This window comes from Triturus cristatus, chromosome 12, assembly GCF_964204655.1.
Source record: "Triturus cristatus chromosome 12, aTriCri1.1, whole genome shotgun sequence".
NCBI lineage: Eukaryota > Metazoa > Chordata > Amphibia > Caudata > Salamandridae > Triturus > Triturus cristatus.
In genome coordinates, this window is record NC_140595.1 from 613,040,807 (window position 1) to 613,063,577 (window position 22,771).

A 22,771-nucleotide genomic window follows, 5' to 3' on the forward strand; every position below is an offset into this window, starting at 1 on the left:
TACATCACTGTATTTAGACACTTATTTACCCATGTCTTCTTCCATTAATCTTTAGCTATACATATATACAAATATTTATTTTTCATAAAGACACATATGTCATCAGTGATGTAATATCTGACGTCATCAGCAGAGGATTGCGGTCGCGTGAGTTATAGTTGCCTGCACTAACTATAACGGGGGAATTTCATTGGTTTTTTACGAGTGAAATGTCCAGCTAACTATAACATGTGTGAAACCTATGGTTTTTTAAGTGAATTTGCAAGGTTTTTTAAATGCTAATTCGTAACTATAACGTGTGTGAAACCTATGGTTTTTTCAGTGAATTTGTACGTTTTTTTAAATGCTAAGTTATGTATTTATTAAAAAAAAAATTCCAGGTTTTTCACCGTGCGCGCACCGTGAAATTTTTTTATGTTTTAAAAATCGCGAGGTGCGCGCACCGTGCGCTTCGCGCACCGAGCACCCACGGTTCGCAGTGCGTGCACCTCGCGATTTAAAAAAAAAAAAATGTTTTTTTCTCCCTTGGGGGTCCTTCTGTGACCCCCCTGACCAAGGCTAGGGGGTCAGGAACTGTCCACTCTGCCCCCTTTTCACGTTCTCCACCTTTTTTTTTCACCCCCTCAGACTGCGAGAGACAAAATGGCGGCCGACACTTCCTGGTTTCGACCGATTCGAATGTTTACCGACATCTAACAACCAATCAGAATTGCGCTTGCGCACGGCAGGGTGCGCGCGTATAGATATTGATATGCTTTTAAATGCTATTTTCTCAGGAAATACTGAACAGATTTACACCAGACCTGCAAAATGCACTTCCTTGACCTTATGGCTACCTCTCTGCCAAATTTCACGTAATTCTGTGCAGCCGTTCGGGCTGTAGCTGTGACTAAAGGTCCTATGGAAAAATGCATAGGGAAAACGCGTTTTGGGACCCCCCTTTTTCTCGGCCCCCGCTTGACGAATCACCCCGAGACTTTCAGGGTAGGAGCTGAGCGGAGCGCCCCATTAGTTTTGAAAATTTCGCGAGGATTCGTCAACCGGCGCCAAAGTTATTCAAAATAGAATTTTGAGATTTCCTATGGAAACTAGGTTGTAACTATAACTATCTACTGGCGACCGCCAGTAGATCATATTGAGATATATATATATACACACACATAAACACACACACACACACACACACATACATGCACACATATGGCTTCTAACATCTGATCCCATTCCAGTGAGATAGGGATTCTACGCAGACCCCGGAATCTTCTTGAATAATAACTGCACTCTCCGCAGTACCCCATCTGATCATTTCTGTCGGCCAAGTAAGTGGTTTAGGAGGGGAAGTGGATTTCCACCTCATTGTAATGGCACATTTGGCTAGGAGCACAGCTAAATCCGCGAATCTACATTGGACCTTCTGTTTCTTATGTCATTTATACAGGCCCTACAGGCAACTGTCCGGCAATGACCCCACAGCCGTACTGGTGACCTTCTGCACCGCATAAACGACTATTTGCCAAAACACTCGAAGACACGGGCATCCCCATAGCATATGGAGTAGGTCCGCATCCGCCTCTTGACATCTCGGACAAGAAAGCTGTGCATTGGGGTATATGCTGTTGAGGCGATGCGGTGCGAGATAAGCTCTATGCAAGATCATGTACAGTATATATTTGAATTAGGCATTGCGGGAAATTTTGTTAGGAAATTCTAAAATCGAGGCCCACTCTTTATCGGTAAATTCCTTCTCCGTCTCTAATGGCCACTTAGCTCGGAATGGAGTTAACGGTGTACCAGAGTGCGCCCGAATACCCCTATACAGCCAACTAATTGGATGACGCCCCTCTCCCATTAGGTGTATGGCCTGGACTAACTCATGTGTGGGAGGTTCGATCCCATCGGAGGCCAAATGAAGTTTGATGTAATGGGTGACAGTGGCGTGGAGGAGAAATAACGCCGGGGGGACCCCCTGAGCACGGAGAAAGTTGTCATGATCTGCTAGTGTGCCCTCTAAGAACAGTGCTCCAAGCGTTGACACCCCCTCCTGAGTCCATAAGGATATCATTCTTTTGGAGATTAAGCCATCTGCGGTAGGAATCCCAAATAAGAGGATGTTTAGAGAGTATAGAGATACCCTTCTAGGATATTGTAGAGTCTTCCTTCAATACAATAATGCTGTTTTAAGCAAGGGGGGGGGGGGACCATGGGTGGGATCTTAACAGTCGGCAGAGGTAGATTGTGTAGGGTGCACTGGTGAAGAAGCGGAGGTGTATTGCCTATTTCCTGGACATGTCAGCCCGCTAGCCAATACGATAACCATTGTAGTTGACTGGCTATGCAATAAGCTCGAACGTCTGGAACACCAAGTCCTCCCTCCTCCGATCGCAACTGTAGTTTTGCAAGGCCCACTCTCCTCCGTCCCTTACCCCAAATAAGTTCAGTTAGAAGAGTATTAAGTGTATTCAAGATTTTGGCCGGGATCGAAACAGGTATATTAGTAAAAAAAATATAAGAGTCGGGGAAGCATCACCATTTTAGAGATGGCAACTCTGCCCATCACAGATAATGGTAACGAGGTCCAAAAAGAGACCTGCATGCGGAGCGATCGTATAGCCTTCAATAAGTTGCCATCTATGAGGTCTTGAGGGGTTCTGTAGATTTGTATACCTAAATATTTAAACGTGTCAGGGGCAGTCGTAAGGGTTAAGTCACTAAATATCACTGGGTCTGGGGTGTCTGTCATCTTACTATTGCTCGTAGCCAAACAAATCCTTCTAGACAGGTGGAGGTAAGTAAAACCCCTGGTAGCACTTGACTTGTACCACAGACTTTGGCAAATAATGGAGATGGAAAAAATATCTAACAATACTGAAGGAACAGAGCAAGAATTTACCAAACAATGTACTGCATTACTCAACTTTTTATTCAGAAGATGGCAGATCACTTACATGTCCAAGAGGACACTGCAGATTCTACCACAGGAGATGGCCCACCGTTTACAACATTAGGAAGACCTTAAACATCAAACTGAATGAACAAGCCTCCGTTCAAGTGCTTTCCTGTGATTCTATAATTTTATGGAATGAGGCACTTCCTACCTAGTAATGTGGGTGGGCTATTGTCTTATATCCTTTCAGGTGATGATGTTGCCCTTCTGAAATGATAATTCATTGAATCCTGAAACAAAGACACTAGTGAGAAGTGGATTTCTATTGTTTTACCAGGTAATGGGACAACTTAAGATTCTTCTTGCTAATATGATGTGTGGCCCACCCCTTTTCAACAGAACTCAAACATCACCATTCCCCAAAAGCTGTGTGACACTATCTCTCTCTAAGAAGGAAAGGCTAGCGTCTGGTTCAAGACAAATGCCTTGCACTGTAGTAGGACAGCAGACAAAACCAGGGCTGAGTGAACACTGCAGTCCGTGTCCCTCTTGCATTTTCATTCATTTTACCCAGACCACAATGTACTTCAGCCTAGAAAAAAATGAAATGCCTCCCAGAAGTCTCTGTATTCTGCAGACTCTGCATCGTGCCATTTTTACCCGAAGCCAGCAGCAGAAACTAATCACGGCTGAGTGACTTTCCCTTATGTATCACATTTGTAGATCATATCTGATCTCTTTCATTCTAGTATGTATTCATGAAATAGTATTTAGTTTATGGGGATCTTGGAGTATGTTCTGGTCATCTAGGAAGAAGGAAACAATTTAGGAGATTGGGGGCCAGATAAACGACGTGATTTTGCATGCGCAAACGGGTTTGCGAACCCGTTTGCACTTGCAAAATCACTGTTGGCATGTACAATTCCTAAATAGCGAGTCGCAATTTATTTGGGGATCTCTATTTAGGAATTGCGAGTCGCAATTAGGAAGGGGCGTTCCCTTCCTATTTGCGTCCCCAAATCAATGTACGAATGTTTTGTGACCGCAATTGCGGTCGCAAAACACTTGCAAATTACCACCCACTTCAAGGTGGTAATGGGGTTGCAAAAGGGAAGGGGTCCCCAGGGGACCCCTTCACCTTTGAAAACGCAGGGGGAAATATTTTTTACGGGCTGGCAGTGGTCCCAGGGACCACTGCCTGCCCTTAAAAAAATGAAACGAAAAAGTTTCATTTTTTTCTTTTTTAAATGCATCCCGTTTCCCTTTAAGGAAAATGGGCTGCATTGGGGAAAAAAAGTGCTTTATTTAAAAGCAGTCCCAGACATGGTGGTCTGCCGAGCCCAGCAGGCCACCGTACCTGGGAGGGCCTGCCATTCCCAATGGGGTCGCAAATTGCGAGAGGCTTATTAATATTCATGAGCCTCTCTATTTGCGACTCCATTGGGAATTGCAAAACAGTGTAATTACACTGTTGTACATGCATAATAGCGCCTCGCAAATTGCGACTCGCAAAAGACTCGCAATTTGAGAAGCGCTATCTTGCGCGTCGTGCATCCGGCCCGAAGTGTGTGGCACAAGAGGGTCTGCAGTGTGAAAAATAATTACAGAATGTAAAAAGCAAAGGTGCCCACTCCAATTAGATAGTGCAATTAAGATAATAATAAGAATCAGGTGTATGTAAACAGGTTGAGAAGAACTACCAAGACATTTTATTAATAAGCAAAAGTCTTTATATATTCTTAGTGGCATTAAGCAGACTTAATAATTCAAAATCTAACTCGACAGACCGTTATATATGTTCACCTACTTCTTATTCAATTTTTACAAAACCTGTACTTCAATATATTTAACTAAGTGGACTGAGCTTTTCACTCGCTCTCCGCTCCAATATCCTTACTATTTCTGGCAGTCTTACAAGATGGCCACTGATACTACGGTTACTCATAGCACAGTATTTCCCATATATCTTTTCCACATATTTCTGTACGTTTGTTTGCTCAACTCACTTGACTGACAAGTCATTTTCTCCCAAGTACTCATGCCGGCCCCCTTAATTAGAGCAAGTTTTATTTACCAATTCTTTTTAAATCTGGTCTGTTTTTCTCAATAAGACAAACATTAATTTTGAGTGCAGTACCCATTACCAGAATATTGTCTAAACAACTATTAATTTTAGCCACCATAATGCATAACCTTCAATTCTATTTTTAGGTCTCTCCTAGGCAGCGCTTGAGTGGTCGCTTCGAGACATGCTGTATTAAGAATATGGGCATAAAGCTCCGCCCACTTTCTGCACATCTTTTTAATTGGCTCCTGTTCTGAGGCCTTTGTAAAGTGTGGCTTTTCATTGGTCAATAGGGTTAGTAATCCCTTCTTTTTTTTTTTTTTTAAAACCTTTATTGACATTTCAATCAATAACAAGTATGGGCCTACAACCCCCCGGGGCCGGCCGCTAAGCAGTCAGAACAACAGAGATCAAATGTTAACACAGGCAGCACCTCTGGGAGCAGAATCTTCATGCTAATATAGTCTGGCCAGTGAAGAGCGCAGGTAGGACACCAGGATAAAAAGGGTTTTCATTTTATAATGGAAAAAAACAGAGGGATCAGGTGCCGAACAATTTCCCAACAGCGATAAGAGGCAGGCAGAATGATAAACGTAAGCAATAAACAGCAATCTATTGAATCAATGGCGCAGACACAAGAAATTCAGGATAGGGAAGAATATCATGCCCAGCTGCGCCTGCAGTCCCCTGCCCTAAAGCCCAGAGAACACCCCGGAAATTGTGGCACACATGAAAAGGCAACGATTCACAACAAAGGAGATGTACCACGCTGATCCCAGAAAAGAGAAAGCAAGAAGAATCAGAGAAGAAAAAGGAGGCCATGGAAAAAAAGAGACTAAAGACTAAAAGAATCCCCTCCCCCAACCCCCCACCCTGCACCTCTGCAGATGAGTACGGCCCCCCCCCCCCCAGCAGTGTGCCTGTCGCCCTGGAACCAGACCCGAAATATAGAAGAAACAGGGAAAAAGGAGTAAGAAAAGAACCCCACCAGAAGGGGGGGTAGAGAGAGTATTAATAAACTGGAGGAGGGCCTTCAAAACATGCCCCCGGCGTCTCCCTCCCGCACATTATGTTTCCCCCAAAGCAAACAGTAAACAACACAAAATCGACCATGTCAAGGAAAGATGGGGAGCATTTTGCACCTACTATACCGACAGTTATACCATGAGAGCACGCAACCCCGAGCCCGCCCGCCTATTAGCCGACCACCACTGAAAGAGCATTCTTATCCTTGGCCACTTTTGGCAAATCCGCCCATGCATACCCCTCGACCCGGCGCCATGTCCAATGCTACACGGTAAAGGAGCGTCCAAAAACGACCAGGAAGCGACGCACCCCGGTGGGGTGGAAGTTAGTAATCCCTTCTTAGTACCGCCTTGTCTCTTCTTGCATCCTCCCATGAGGACACCCCGTTACATGTGTTGTTACTCCCTAGGTTTTAATTACAGCCTCAGAGCACTATTTCCTTAAAGGGCTTCAGGAAGGACACAAGCTTGGTCCTAAGCATGGCTGGCAATGGTTACTTTACTCATTAGCACATCTCACATTTATTTGAGACCTTCAATAAATTTCCATTCATCAGCTCCACACAGAGTACAACCTAATCCGGAATTAATATAATAATTATTTTGTCCCATTTCAAAGCTACTAATTTCATATATGGACATAGATATTTGAATGTACTCCTGGTACTGTCTTGCATGCGATGCATTATAGGTAGGGTGGATTTACCATATCTTCTGCAGGGTGCAGCACCATATGCACCCTGCAACATGGCTAGGCAAAAAACACATTGGCATTTATAATGGCAATAACTCCAACTCCAACAAATGCAAGACTGGTTGCATTTCCAATGCAATAGGTATCACATTTCTTAAAGTAAGAGCTGTTGGCATTGAAAACGACAATGTTTTTCACTTTTGCTTTTTTATACCATTGGCAATAGTGCTATGCAAATATAATAACTCCACTGCAAATAAAAAAACAAAAAGTATAAAACATTGTTATTTTCAACGCCAACAGCTCTAACTTTAACAAATGCGAGACCTACTGTATTGCAAATGCTTGTTTCCAAGTGCTCGAAGACCATGAGGGTTTTGCAACATCACAGACCAGTTTATATTACTTTTATTCCATCATATTTTGAGTGGAGTGTTTTTTATTTGTTCTAAATGCTCACATTTCTTACACTAATTAAATATGTGGGTTTGTCTACTACAAAGATACACAGGTATAAAGAATCAAATTCTACCACGTATGCTTTTTCATTTTCCTTCTTCCTAATGTCATTGCCAGTTTATACCTACTTCCTCTTTTGATTTTACTGATATCATAGATACTGACTTAATAATCGCAGACCACTGGCATATACTTATGTCTGCTCATTTCTTTATCACAACATTTGAACATATTGGTTTTATAGTGATATGGTCAGAATTGGGACTGTTCATATTTGTAAACCTTTGGCGTTTAACATTTTCAAACCTTGATTTTTCATTTATGCCAAGAATATGAACTTTTAGGCAAGTGATCAATTGTGAAATAATCAAATACTTTGTATGTATAATTCCATGTAACCACATTGCTTGTTTTTACTGGCATTCCAAGACACCACATGTATTAAAAAGAAGACAGGACTTCCTTATCCTCAGCTCTCTTGCAGACCTTGACTAATCCATAATAGACACTCCCTTGATGTTTCGGGCATGCCTTTCCCTTTAACATGCACAATATTTACTTTTATCCGGTCTTTGTATGCGGTGTTTTTAGGGATTTTGTCCTTCGCTTTCTAGACCTCGGTTTTAGTCATGCCTCATACCCACAAAGTTCCTTCAGGTACGAAATATGTGTCAAATGGCACTCTATTGTTGCGAAAGTTACGACTTTGGCGTAACTCTACAAGGGGGTGCTTTCCCACCCACGGGAGACACAGGTGAACATGGCTCAATGCACCAGCAAGGAATGTGAAAGATAAGTTATTGTAGCCCACAAACACTTTTCATTGGGTAATTGATATAAAGGTGTTGCTTTTGGGTTACTAACAATGCCATAAAGTTATCAGGGGCACAGTAGAAACAGCAACAAACCTTATTTGGTTATTCATAGTATCACAGATGCTGTACTAAGAAGAATGAACACTTTAAAGTTACAACTATTTACTACAGGAACAATCTGCTTCTCAGTATATCTAAAAGAACTACACAGAATATTATTTAAACAACACTGAAACACGTTATAAATAACAAGAATAAAATGAACATTTCTAGCATTGTTAAAATGTCATCAAAAATGTCATCTAGAACCTAACACCCTAATGCCTACTTCTAAGTGCTACACTATGACAACATGAAAGGCAGAGCAACTTGCAGGCTAGAGTTTTTTTTAGGGAGAAGACACATTGCATGTACCTTGTTGACAGCAAAGGCTGTCTTTATCAGTGGAAGCTTGAAGACAGTGTTTCCCGCGGAGGGCAAACACAAACTGCTGTAGCAGTCAGTCGGTCTTCCTCCGGGACGTGACTTTATCAGCTTCAGTTTTGAGGCAATATGATCATCTGCAATGTGCTCTGGCAGCAAGTGTAATGGTCTCTGGCAGAATGACAGGTGATGATTTGGGCGAAGGACCTCCCCTGACAAGTGGTCAGGTGACAGTCCTAATATACAAAATCTTTTCAGAGATTGGAATTTCAGACAGAAGTTTAGGAACATGTGCGTAAAGGTATGCGTTTCAGAGGTCTCCTTATGGCCATAAGGCAAAAGGACATCAATTCAGACTACATTAGTAAACCTTGACATGATGAGGAGACACTTGACCCAGACGAATGTCGCCTTAGATGTTGTATCTATGCCATTAATCAAAGAACTTGATGTTCTTAGAAAGAGAGGGTATGGCGACATCTGCGTTGAAATGTAGGCATGACAATTATTCGGCCTTAAGCAGGGAATAAGGCGACGTCCATTGCATAAGTTGAGGAACATGGCGACCTCTGTGGACCACGATGGAGTAGGGGTCGACATAAGAGGGATTCGGACCTTAGGGACTTTACATCACTATCTTTTGTGCACTTTCACAGACATTAGTCATCATTTTCATACCTCACGATTTCACACCAGAAGTATTCCAACTTTGATAAGAATGTTCCCTGTGGCTCTTTTGCACCCTATTTTATATTGCATTTTGGATTACTAAGCATGCTTGATATTCACCAAGAATGTATAAGGACATTTGTTAATTAATATAATTCCTTGTTAATTCTTGCTAACGTATTTACATTATCTTGACTCTTTTTATAGTCTTATCTGCACTATCTAATTGAGGGTGCAAATGTATTTTCTACTAGGCCTGCTGCAACATCATGATTCAACCAACATCATTACCAGTGAATTGTCTTCAACCTCCTTTCACACTGTGAACTCTCCAAAATCCTGATCTCTCCCAAGGTGTCCACCTACAAAGACGGCATTCTACCATCCTCCTTTGTGAAGCCTCTTAGAGAAAATTTCCCGCTCACTCCCTACTTAGTATTGTCAAACCCTCCCAGTCAAGTAACCTTTCCAACTGTCCTGGAGACACAACAGATCCCCCTCTTGCTGAAGAAACCATCCCTGTACCCATTGCAAACTTCTGCTCAACTGCCCACCTTTCCTCAAAGAAAATATAATCCAGAAGCAGTCTCCAACCAGCTGCAGGAGCAAATAAATAAAAACAATATTCTGCAATTTTGTTTTGTTCACCTGCTATAACTACATAGATGGTCACAAAAACTGATTAAACTGGAAAACCCCAAGGACACTGGGAACTCAAAAATCTGCAGTTGCCTCTGGATCATTGACCACTGGATGACATGGAACCACCTCAAATTGAATGCCTCCAAAACTGAAAGACCTGTAGCGGCTAAAAAAAAACTCATGCCTGATGGTCTAGGAGCACCACCAAAAATATTCAAGGAGGGAAGGAACCTTGGAATTAATATGGACTCTAAGTGGACTGTGAATGCCCAAGTGGACAAGCTAGCGAGATTAACCTTTCTTGACATGAAACCATTGTAACGCATCTTCCCACACCTAGGATTCATCCACAAGGTCCAAGCAACAATCTCTCCTGTCCTATCAAAACTAGATTATGCTAATGGCTCACTTTTCTCAATCAGGAGAAGATTACAGAGAATTCTGTAATCTGTTGTCAGACTTCTCCTACATGCAAAGCCACAAGCTCATATCTTCCCTGCCTTGAAGGCCCTACACTGATGATTAGTTGCCAGAAGATCCTTCTTCAAGCTGCTTTGTATTACCCACAACGAATTTAATATGAACAGACTAATTTTCATCAGGAAGAAAAATCACAAAATACATCCAACACAGGTAGCCAGGCTCTAGAATGGCACCCAGTTTCAACAACCCAGCATACATAAGAAAAAGCATGGAACATCTTTCCTTTGTGCAAGGAGCTAAACAATGGAATTTGTTAACCCCAAAAATATGGTCTACTGAGAACCATCCTCCCTACATGATCAAAATACTCCAAAAACAGCAATAGTATGAACAAGACATTACAATTTTAAAAAACTCCATATAAATAACTTGCCTTTAGTTATACCTTACACATTTACGTAAGTCTATACAGAGAAATTGTGGATGTATACAACTTTAACTTTGTGTAGGGATGGCACCGTTATGTATATGTTAATGCATGTGCATATGGAAATCAGGAAAGAGAAGGGGTAATGTCCGGAGGACTACGCTACCTTGAAATGCTTAATTTTAGAATGAGACTGTCAAAACCCGGAAGTACAGTAAAAGTTTCAGATATATAGGCTAGACAGTGTGGCAATACTATGAGTTCTTGCAATACAATAAGTCTTCGATATTTAAATCCTAAGACTTATCGCACTGAAAGAAATCATAGTATTGTCAAACTGTCTACCCTATATATCTGGAACCTTTTATATATGGCAATGTATACATATTTATGCATTACATGAATATGTGTAACTGTACATAAAACTGTTGTGTGCATCCTCATGGGTTAAGGCTTTGTACAGGGGTGAGCATGCATATGTGCCCATGTACATAAGATTATTCATTTTAGGACATAAGAATAAATAAATATATATATATATATATATATATATATATATATAATAAAGAAATCCGATACATGTATGTTTAGGCATTAGATATATGTGTATGTCATAGTATGTATGTATGTATCCTGTACATCTCAAGCGCAAACTAATCACTCCTAGGGGTCTCAAGGCGCTGGGGGCGGTCGGGGAAAATAAGTGAGCTATTGCCCAGAGTCACAGGGTGTTGAGCCAAGCTGAGCCGGTGATCGAACCATGAGCCCCATGCTCCGGAGTTAGCCACTCTGGCCGCTGCACCACACCTCTCCTATGTAAACATAATATGTACATAAATGTACGTATATGGGTTTAGGCTTCTTTGTACGATAATACATATATTTCAGAGCATGTAAATAGGATTATAGGATAGATCAGACCCTATGGATATGAATTTTTATGCTTTCTATAAGGGTATAACAATATATTTAGAGGTAAAAAAAAAACACTAAAAAATGACACTGCATGTATACAAAAACCTGACAAAAATATGTATGTATATGGGTGTATGCTTCTGCATATGAGTGTATGCATATAGATAATACAAAAATAAATGTAAAAACATGTATATAGGAATGCATGTATATTTCATACACTACATTTATGAGTGTGTCCATGCATTATTTCATGTATGAACTTATGGGTATATACACGGGTTTATTCCTTGTAAAGGGACACGAATGACTGTTTATAATATAAAATTGCAAGAAATGTTTTGAACACTTTTTAAAACGGGAAGACTGAGTAGCGATACATTACCAGTTGCATGTCGATGTGTGAGGAAATAAAATTCTTGTTCTGCTCTATAAATGGATGACTATCAAATCTAGAGCTTCTAAATAGAAAATGTATTTCTTGTCACAGTATTTTAGGCCAATGTCGGCCACCGCATCTTTCATCTGCGGTACTGGAGACAGACCGTCCCCCTCGAAAGGTTTCTGAATGTGGTGTCAGAACAAGAATTGTATTTCTTCACACATCGGAGACAACACATAATTATAAGAAATTATCACGTGACTGAGCCCTGAAGAAGTCCCATGAAGGGACTAAACGTGTTGGCTACACCATGAAGAATATAAAAAGAAGGATTATCGAAAATATTAATTACATGTCTATATGAAATTTCTTGTATTCTACTACAATGAGAATAATGATTCCTGTGACTTAATTTGTGTCTGTAAATATAGTGTGTGCTGATCATTCTGCTGCAATTGTATATGTGAATTCATTCACTATTAGGGAAATAGGAGGTCTTTATCCCATGATCGTTGCACCACATAAATGAGATCCCAATAATATAACAAGTGCGGTACTGTGTCTAAGGCCTCCTTGTAAATCGGGGAAATATTTGGATGGGGGCGGAGATGTTTGGGTTTAGGGCTCCGGGTGGGGGGAGGGGGATGGGGAGTTTTCAGGGCTGTGTTGGGGTGGGTTAGGGTAGGTTTTGGAGCTCAGGGTGCAGGGGTCGCGGTAGTTTTACAGGCAGTGCGGGGGTAAGTTTTAGGCCTTAACGGGGGGTCGTTTTCTTTAAAGGGGGCAGGGTTTTAGGCCTCAGAGCGGGAGGTGGGCGAAGTAGGGGGATAGAATTTTAGGGCTTTTGGCTGGGGGGGGGGTTGAAGTGAACTTAACCACACATATCCCATTACCAAGTATACCTTGCAACAAAATTCCATATGTAAAAGAATGCGTTGGTAAGACGCATTTGTGATTCGGGCTGCATTGAAGAGGCTTGTGTGGTGTAGCCATGCATGCCTCTTTCATACAACCGTTTTGTCCATTCACACTGGTGACTTTTACCACTTGCATGCTGTATTTCACAGCCTGCCTATTAATTTGTTTCGCTTTTGGACAGCAGTTCCTCAGGCCATCCTACTTCCCAAATAGATCCTGATATCCCCTAACAGAGTCAAAACGGTGTTGACACATATTGCAAACTGCTTGTCATTTTATAAGTCATGTGATAACAGGCTTTTACGGGTCTGCTTTAATGGAATAGAACTATGTGATTGTTTGCTTACCAACATACTTGTATGACACTACTTTTTAGGTCTCGCTGAGCTCCAGCGCTTGCGCTGGCTCGAAGAGACATTTTGTATGTGGGATTTTCAAAGTGCTGCTGGCTGGCCTAACGCTTGCGTTCATGCGATCGTGCACGTGCGCAGCCGGCCGCCAGCAGCACTTTGAAAACTTGTGTGCGTCATCGCGATCACTTTCGCTTTCAGAGCGATCGCGATGACGCACGCGCACACACAACTCCCGCTTCTCCCCCTCCCCCACCACATTTTGCGTCTCCGGCCGCTTGCGCGCGGCCAACGCTTGTTAATATGGTTGTCAACAACTTGAGCACTGCCTTGCTTTTCAGGCCTCAGCCTCTGCCACACATCTGAAGTTTCTGACACATGGATTTAGGAGCGGTAAGGAAGATAGCTTGCACGTAACACATACTGTTTTATAGGGTGAACAGAATTCAGGAGAAAGTCATCCTGGGATGTAGACCGATGAGTTGGGCTTAAAACCCATGCTGAAATTCTTGGTGTTACAAGTTGCGATTTGAGCACACCTCCCATGAACCCTTTTCTATAGTCTGTGAGACGGCCATTTTGAAGGTACTGTTTTGAGAGGAGGAACCTGGGAGCGAGTAGATTTTGTAGAAATCTGGCTTTGTGGCCATCTCTTAGTTCTGAAGGTTAAGGTAGAGCAGTTAATGAGTTTGGAGCCAGGGGACTTTGGAAGGTTGCGGCATAGCCACGTCTTTAAGTTGGTTGACCAGTTTATGGGCAACTGCCTCCACCCTTTTACCGCTTTGCCATCTCAACCCACTCCTACCACAAGGCATTATTTCCAACCATCACACTCGACCCTTTCACTATCACTCCTTTGTGCCCAGCACACCCTCTCACTCCTTATTGTCCCCTCTTGCTCTTTTTTCTACCCATCATCGTTGCTACCCGACTTCTTTGCTGCTTTCGCTCTCATGATCTACCCATTTTTCTGACTCTTTCCATCACCATGTGTTCTTCTGCCCATCACACACACCGGCTCTCTCCTGTCACACCCTCAGTTTCTCTCCTTCGCTACTTCTCTGCCTTTTGCTTTTAGTCGCACCTTTCTCTTTTGAATGTCCTACCCATGTCTCCTGTTCCTTCCCTTTCCACGTCTGATTCTGCCTCCCCGTTCGACCTTTCCTCTCATCTTCCTTGTCTCTGTGCATCTCTCTCCTGTCTCTGTTCCCCTTCAGACATTTCTTACGCCCCCTTAGCTCCCTCTCTCTCGCTCATTCCATGTATCTCCTTTTTAACAGATATCCAAGTGGGTGTTTTTTTCTCCTTCTCCACCCTCTCCCTGGCTCTCTGCCCCCATTGTTCCATCTCCTTCCATCCACCTAACTCGTCTTCTCCCCGAGTCACTCTCTACCTGTCCCCGCCTCGCCGCCTGCCCACCCCCTTCTCGCCTCCCCTCCGTCTCACGCTTCTATCCTTCCATTTGCCTGCTCTGCACGTTCTATACACCACATCACTTTCTACCTTACTGCCTCCCTACTTTGAAATGCAATCTCCGTTCTGTTTTTCTTTACAATACATATGTAAAGCGCTCCGATACCTACGGGTCAAGCTAGCGCTATATAAAACTTTTAAAATAAATAAAAAAAAAATATATATATCTGCCACCACCCCCATACGCATGTGGACGTCCCATTTTCTTACCCTCACCCTATTCCTATCTGTCCCGAAACACAATCTTCGCTTCCCAGTCTCACTTCGTCTCGCCATCTCCGTCTGCCCACCCTTCACTTTTTATCACCCTCTTATCCGACTTGCTAGTTCGACCCCTCTCTTTCTACTTCTGAAGTCTGACCGGCTCTCTCCCCCATCCATCACCCTCCTAGTCCCCCCTCGGCCCGGTCAGCTCGCCCACTCCACGACTGTCAAATCCCCACTTATATCTCACCATCACCTTCTACCCACCTTCCTCCTCATGTATAGCGCTCACTACTCCTAACAAGACCCTAAAGCGAGCCGCAGTCCCCCTCGCCTCACCTTACAGCCCTCCCATGTTGCATCTACCACCGCCATCGCCGGGTCATTAACCTTTAAGTCCCGACTTTATCCAGTTGCAAATGATTGCCCTGCTGCGCTGTGGTCCATTTGGTGCCATTAAAGAAACTATCACTACAACTCCCAGAACCCACCAGGCTATCAAATCCAAGGACTCGTGCACTCTAGCAACCCCACCACTCGTTTTGTGCGCCATCTCGTCCGGAGGGGCGATTCTAGTCTCCAGCTGTGCCTGTACTCTTCCCCCCTCACTTCCTACTTCCTCGTCTCCCACATCCTCCCACATCCTCCGCCTCCGCTCTCCCGGAATTTGCTTGCATGCCCCTGTATTTAGCTTCTATCTGCTACAGCCTTGTTTCTTCCCTGGTCTACATACACTACCGCATTCTGCAAAACCACCCCTCCCAGCCTCAAACTTCAGGTCACGAAACGTCATTGCCCTAAAGCCTTATAATCGCTTGCATCCGGACCGCCCCCCCGGTGTCGATCTTCATAGACCACGTGCAGCGAAGGCTGGATGAGGGAGAGAGGCAGTGCAGTCATTAAGTGGGTGTTGGGGGGGGCCTGTGTAATCCGGGGAGGGGGGACGTACCCGAGAAACCTGCAGTGTGAGAGGCGGGAGCTGTGCAGTAATCAAAAAAATGCAACTGCTAAAGGAGGAGTGAAGAGCAGGTAACGAAAGCGGCCTCCTGCAGACGTTCTGCAGTACCGGGGGATTATCGAATATGGATTACATGTAAAAAAAAAAAAAAAAAAGCATTTACAATGCAATAGGTCTCGCATTGACGCGAGTTTGAGCTATTCACATTGCAAATAACAATGCCTTTTATTTGTTTTCGTTTTTCAAACATAAATAAAAAGCATCGTCATTTACAATGCCAATAGCTTAAACTCGCGTAAATGCGAGACCTATTGCATTGCAAATGCTTGTTTTCACATGGGGTCACTTTGCACTATCATCGGCTAGATGTCTAATTTAAGACATGATTTATGATGTGAATAAATCTGCTCATGAACATACTGTGAGGATATAACTAACTTTTTTGTATTTTATATCAATTACAGTAATGTTGCTGCTCCTATCCAGTATTTTTGTTTCAGATGTGTTCTGTGTGAACCATTGTGATTGTATGTATGCATCACCTATAAGGTTATAAGAAATGACACCCCGACATATATCACCAAGAATAAAACCACCTCTGGCAGCCAGTGTTACACCAGGGGCTAGGACAACACCAAACTAAAGAGGAGTAGAGCACGAAGATAAATTTTACATCTACAAACTCAGCGTTTAGAACAATACACTCACTGAAATCAAATCTGTTCCGACTCTCTTCCAATACTGGAAGAAACTAGAAATAACAGTGGCCTGCCGCTTTGTAAATGAATAACATACTTTGTGCTCTCGTCCAAGTAAAATGTTAAAATGCTTCCCAGCTAGGTTTATTTATTTATTTATACAGTTTTGTATAGCACGAACGTGACTCTAGTGGGTATCAGAGCGCTTTACATGACAGGGACTAGTATAAGATTTTGTCTGACAAAAACATACACACCAGGAAATACATGCGTGAAAAATCAAACAAAACATAAAGTATAATAGTATAACACAGATTTGTCTAGAATAAAGACAGTAATAGGAGGGGATAATCCCCTTGGGAGTTTGCTGACTATACATTATCAGTGAAGATCGGTATATTGTCTTAAGAAACTTCTTCAATAGAAAAGATTTGGCTTCTTTTTTGCAAGATAAGGTAGCGGATATTAGGCGAACATTGGTGGTAGAGAGTTCCATATCTTGGGTGCAATAGCCAAGAATGCTCTGGCACCAGTTTTCTTTTTGTGAGTACGTTGGGGTTTCAGAAGCAAGGTGAGCGTGCTTTGTGAGTTTCTGTTGCCCCCTGATTTTTCTAGTTTTTTAACCAGGTAGCTGGGGGTATTTGAAGTTTAACAGCTTATGCGTCATGCAGGTAATTTTCAGCTGGATCCTTGCCTTATACGGTAGCCTGTTTGATGATTTTAGATCCGGTGAGATGTGTGCGTTTCTTTTTGTTCCAAGGACAAGTCTGGCTGTCGCGTTGAGGGATGCTCTTAGAGGGGCCAGTTTGTATCGAGGTAGGCCACATAGTGCGGCACTACCATAATCCAGTCTGGGTAATACTAGGGCTTGAACCGTTTGTTTTAGGTCTTCTTGTGGTAGATAGGGTTTGAGTTTCCGCAGAATGCTTAGTTGATGATTCGCTCCTTTAATGGCTGCTTTGATGCGATCCTGCATATTTAAGTGTTTGTCTAATGTGATACCTAGTGATCTAGCAGAGTCTATGATGTGGGGCGAGCATTTGAGGGCTGTAAGATGTTTCAGTCAAAGATCAATGTTTGGGCTGTGTTTCATTGGGGAGGAGAGAAGAAATTCGGTTTTGGCAGTGTTGAGTTTGAGATGCTCAACCGTGAGCCACAGGTGTGCGTTTTGTAAGATGGAGTTGAGGGATATGATGTCCTCTGGGGAGGTGATTTTGAGGTACAGCCGAGTGTCATCAGCGTACATGTGGGATTGGATATTGGAAGATTTTAGGAGGTAAGCCAGTGGTTCAAGGAATAGGTTAAACAGAATGGGAGAAAGAGCAGAGCCTTGAGGAACGCCAAGCGTGGTCGCATGGGACTTAAGACAGCGATTGATTCATTTTGGCTCTTAGGGATCTGTTTTGAAGGAAGGAAGTGAACCATTGAAGTACGACCCCTGATAGGCCCATCCTTTGTTCCAGTAAGTTCAATACATTATCATGTTTGACGGTATCAAAGGCAGCCAATAAATCAAGCAATAGCAGAAGGCATGATTCATTTTGATCCAGCATTTTGTAGTATGTCATCCACTATATGAGTAAGTGCAGATTCGGTGCTGTGATCTGGACGGCATCCTGATTGATGTGATGTATGTATTTATTTTTTAGAGCATTATAAAAGAAACTGAACACATTTCAAATACAGCAACGCACATACACTAGACTAGGGACAGGTGTGAAGCTTACCTGAAGACTAAAAGAAAAAACTTCAAGGGGGTGCCAGGAGGTTTTGTAAAAATAACCTGTCTCCTTGAAAGCTATCCAATGATAATCTAGTTTTAGCTTAAGATCCCCCTCGACCCTCTAGCACACAAATTACAAGATTATGTGTGTTCTGTCTGCCTAGAGTCAGCTCTCTTTGGAGGCAAACTACTGACTGGGAATGGGAAAACAGTATCTGCCATTACACCTCACAACTACAGTGAAGCCAGGGGAGGAAGGGTCATTAAAGAACAAGACAGAAACCACTGAGAGGCAAAGGGTTGAAAAGGATATATCCAACGTGAAAATTGTTACTTTGAGTGTTAGCATAATTGAACAAGACATAAGCACAACCTTAATTAAATTACTTAGGTGATTTACAAACTCTAAATTTGGTATAATTACAGTCTTGTAATGGCTTGGTTCAAGCTTTTATTATCGGTCTCCTCGTTCACCACTGTCCTTGAATTCTTTATTGTTTCTATCTCTATATAATTGTTCACATACGCCCAAATAGAAAGAAGCCTATTTTTTACCAATAAGCTAAAATTGTCCAAACTACCACAAGTCGCAAACAACTTAACATGCAACGTTCATATTTCAGATGTCGGCTGGTAGGTTGTGATTTTAAAAATCTCATAAATGTACATGCTGCATTTTGAAGAGGTCATATTTGTACTGAGCCAGTGCGAAACTGTAGAAACTTACATATCACTAAAGTTGAGCCCACTCAATTTAGGCAATTCTTTTGACAAAGTTAAATGAGATCCAAATGACTCACATTACAAGGATAATAAATAGGCATGCCCATATGATCAGCCCCTGTGCGTACCCATACGACCAGCCCCTGTGCATACCTATAAGATAAGCCCCTGATGAGTGCTAAAGGCAAAGAAGCGCTACTGCACCAGAGGGACGGACTGGACATCATCTAAATGTAGGTGACTGGCAGGTACATGCCTGTCGATGATGGAGCTAAAAGTACAACTGGATGACTTCGGCTGCCAAGGAGCAGCTGCAGGAGATGAGGGAACCAAATAAATTAAGACGTGGAAAAAACTGCAATTGAACACAGAAGCAGCAGAATATCTAGAGAAGGATGTACCCACGGCTTGAAACCTTGGTGTTAGGAATGCAGCTCACTGGAGGGTGAAGCCTCATATACCAGAGATAGATATCGACGCCTGTATGTGATGAGCAATATAGAAGGTGAGTATCAACCACCAGCGACCTGGAAACGGCGTATTAATGGAGAAGACAAACACGTACATAGAACATTCACTTCTTCTAGGATATACCTAACCTTCCTTTAGACTCACCTGTATCGCTGACCCCATCCTCCAGGAAGTGCTCGCTTGCAGCGTCCCAGCCTAAAGGTACCTGGACCTCGGTTTCCTCAAGCAGAGCCTCTTGCTCGGCCCGGCCTTCCCCTCGGCCTCTGAGGGATGGAGTACTGTTCAGGCCTCCGCCGCCCCGCCGCTTCCCCTCGGCAGTTTGGCGGTCCAGTCTCCGTGAAATACCGCCTGCCAAGAACCGACCACGACGGTCCCTCTTCATCTGAGGTTGATCCAAGACACCCCCTTGTCCAAAAGAGTCCTTAACAGCCGATGTCTGAGATTGAAACTAGTTGTTCTTTATTCTTAATTAGACCGATATGCTTGCTTCCGGTACATACAGCTGCTAAATAATAAGGCACATAACCGTGGTCTTCAGGTGCTCACAAGCAGGTAAACATTAACACCCTAGAGGTGGGAAAGTGTTGAGACCAGGAATTGGCTGTGGAAAAACTCGCGATTCGATTGGCTGGTGATTCTGTGTACCGTGGCTTGAGATTGGCTATTGAGACCTTTGCTAGTTTCCCATTGGCTGGGACTTCCGGCAAGTGCGGGTAGTGTACAGTGTCTTAATTGATTCCTGTCCTCGCCTTATGTCAGTGGGCTACTATAGTAATATGTGCAATTATGTTGCCTTTTTCTGGGTGATCGTGTCCACTAGTCTGTCTTGTGACTCAGTCTAACTAGAGTCTATGTCATTATTAACGGTTGATTACATTTGCACAGTTTACAGTTTTACTAGTATGTTTATTTCATTATTGCCCTTCTTCGGTTTCTGACAACTAGGTTTGAGTGGCCGGAAGTACACATTACCCGCAGCGTTCCTTAAGGAAGTGCCGGTGCCCCGCAGTACGTCAATGTTTGTGTACCGCCTGAGCTCGAGTAGGCCATCGTTTCCCGTCTCGGAGATGGCAGTTGCTTCCTCCGGTGAAGGGACTCTGAAACCGCTGCAGAATGCCATGAAGCTGGCTAATGGCGCTGTCGAGCTGGACGCTAGCTCCCGAGACAAGGTGACAACCCGATAACCCAACAGTGGGAGACCGGGTGGAGGGAGGGCAGGTGCGCAGGACCAGGGATTGTTGTATTAGTGAGAGCATGGCGTATCGATAGGCAACGGTGTGCTCTGAGAGGCTTACTCGGTTATATATAGCGCGGTCATTACCCGACGGTTTTAGAGTACTTTACAAAAGAAATATGTAGCATCACATAAGGCACATAGATAAACGTCATACATGATGAGTAACCGAATAAAAGTACAGGTGCAAGGCTGGGAAGGTGCTCCATAATATTGAGGTAAAGAGGTATGTCTCAGGGCACCGATCACCGTGGGCATTTCCGAGGTGTTAGAGCGCTTTACAATAGAATCCGAGTATTACGTTAGGCACATTCATTAAACAGTCATAAATATTGTGTAAGGGAATTACAATAGTCATAAATATTGAGTAACGCAATGAAACGTGTAAGCTAGGAAGTGACCAAATAATATCGCGATAGAGGGGTAAGCCTCAAGTCATGGAACAGCGAAGGGCAAAGCTCACAAGGTGAAGTAGGAAGAGAAATTAGCTAAAATGTCTTTCTCCTAGAAGGGATTTCAGTTTCGGTTAAATATTGCCAGTGAAGTAGTGGTGCATAGGCTGAGCGTTCCAGACTCTGGTTGCATTCTTTGAACAGGATTGGGCCATAAAGCCTGCCTTTTTAAAGGCAGGTTCCTAGAAGCAAAGCCTCAGCATTCCCCGGTGGTCTAGACCCACCAGAAATCTTAAGCTTGGCTGCCAGATCACGTGGAGTAGATGTGTGAAGGCCTTGTAGGTGATGCATGCCGTTTTGTACATAGCTCTGGCTTTAATGAGAAGCCAGTGAGTGATATGGTCTTTTCTTTTGGCCCAAGAGACGGAAACATGATGCTGCATCTAAAACTGCTTTTAGTGGAATGAGATGAATTTCGTGAAGGCCAGTCAGGAGTGAATTGCACTAGTTGATTATGGCCAGTACCAATGATTGAGTCATCAGAAGTTTGAGCACTTGCTCCGGAAAGAAGAGGCAATTTCCCAAGATGCAATTGAATGCATGCATTTCTGGCTATAGTGTTAACTTGTTACTGTAAATTGAATCTTTTGTCAAGGATAACTCTTAGAGATTTGTGACTGGTGACTATGATAGGTTTTCAGTGGAGAATATCAATTGTATTGATAGAGGTGATGGACATGCTGAAATAAGGAGAAATTCAGTTGTGGATGTAATCAGTTTTAAACGATGGGAAGTCATCGAATCTTGAACCCTATTTAGAGTGTTGGCAAGGTAGGAGATGTCGTTTGGCGAGGAGACCTTTAAATACAGCTTTGTATCATTAACACATTGAAAATAAGGGATGCTAGAGTTTCTTAGTAAGATTCCTAGAGGTTTAATATAGAGGTTAAATAAGGCCAGGGGTAAGATAGATCCTTGAACTACCCATTGAGTAAAGGCAACGGGTTTAGATAAGCACAATTTATTTTTAGGTTCTGGCATATCCATGAGGTATGATTCAAACCATTTGAGGACCATCCTTTCAGTGCCAAACCAATTTTTAATATTATCAAGAAGCGTGCCATGATTAACTGTGTTGAAGCCCGCCGATAGGTCTAGAAGAATAAAGTGGCAGGAGTTGCTTGAATCCAAGGTACAAAGTTAATCGTTGATGACCTGGAGCAGTGCTGTTTCAGTACTACAGACATGATTGAATGGCGACTTATATTCATCTAAGAGGTTGTTGTTTTTAATGTGTTAGATAAGCTTGTTAGTTACATAACTTTAGATTACTTTTACAGGAATTGAAAGGTCGGATACAGGATGAAAATTGTTGAGGTCATTGTATCTCTGGAAGGTATTTTGAGAAGTAGGGTGACTTGTCCACTCTAGAGGTAGTCGGGAAGCACAACTTGGGCTAGTGAGAGATTCACTGGTTTAGTCCAGTATGGAAGCATGTGTATGGCAAGGTGTGAAGTAAGATTGCCAGGAACTGAATGCATAAAAGGGTTTCAGACTTTGGTGTTTGTGATGGTCTTTAGTAGTTCCTCCTCCCCTATTTTGTCAAAGAGTTGCCAAGTGTTCTTAGATTTATATGTTGTGATGTGATTGGATTGGTTATTCAGAAAGATATAAGCAATTGTTTAACCAATTTCACTTTAGAATCAAAGAACTGAGCACATTTTTCCACTGTTGTGGCTGGGTCATCAAATCTATCTGACTTGTGGGTGTTGCAAGCAGCACTGGCCAGTTAAAAAAGTTGTTTACT

At 42.8% G+C, this 22,771-nt stretch overlaps 2 protein-coding genes across 2 annotated transcripts in view; one reads left to right on the forward strand and one right to left on the reverse strand.

The window, feature by feature from the left end:
- The window catches only part of ZNF276 (zinc finger protein 276), a 326,477-nt gene extending 306,556 nt beyond the window's left edge, over positions 1 to 19,921 (reverse strand). The window contains exon 1 of the mRNA XM_085639722.1: positions 19,483 to 19,921. Coding sequence (XP_085495848.1) covers positions 19,483 to 19,720 — 238 coding nt within the window. The 5' untranslated portion in view covers positions 19,721 to 19,921. The remainder of the gene's footprint in view (positions 1 to 19,482) is intronic.
- Positions 19,922 to 20,031: 110 nt separating this feature from the next.
- Positions 20,032 to 22,771, forward strand: part of VPS9D1 (VPS9 domain containing 1) — a 436,405-nt gene continuing 433,665 nt past the window's right edge. Inside the window, exon 1 of the mRNA XM_085640133.1 lies at positions 20,032 to 20,507. Coding sequence (XP_085496259.1) covers positions 20,355 to 20,507 — 153 coding nt within the window. The 5' untranslated portion in view covers positions 20,032 to 20,354. The remainder of the gene's footprint in view (positions 20,508 to 22,771) is intronic.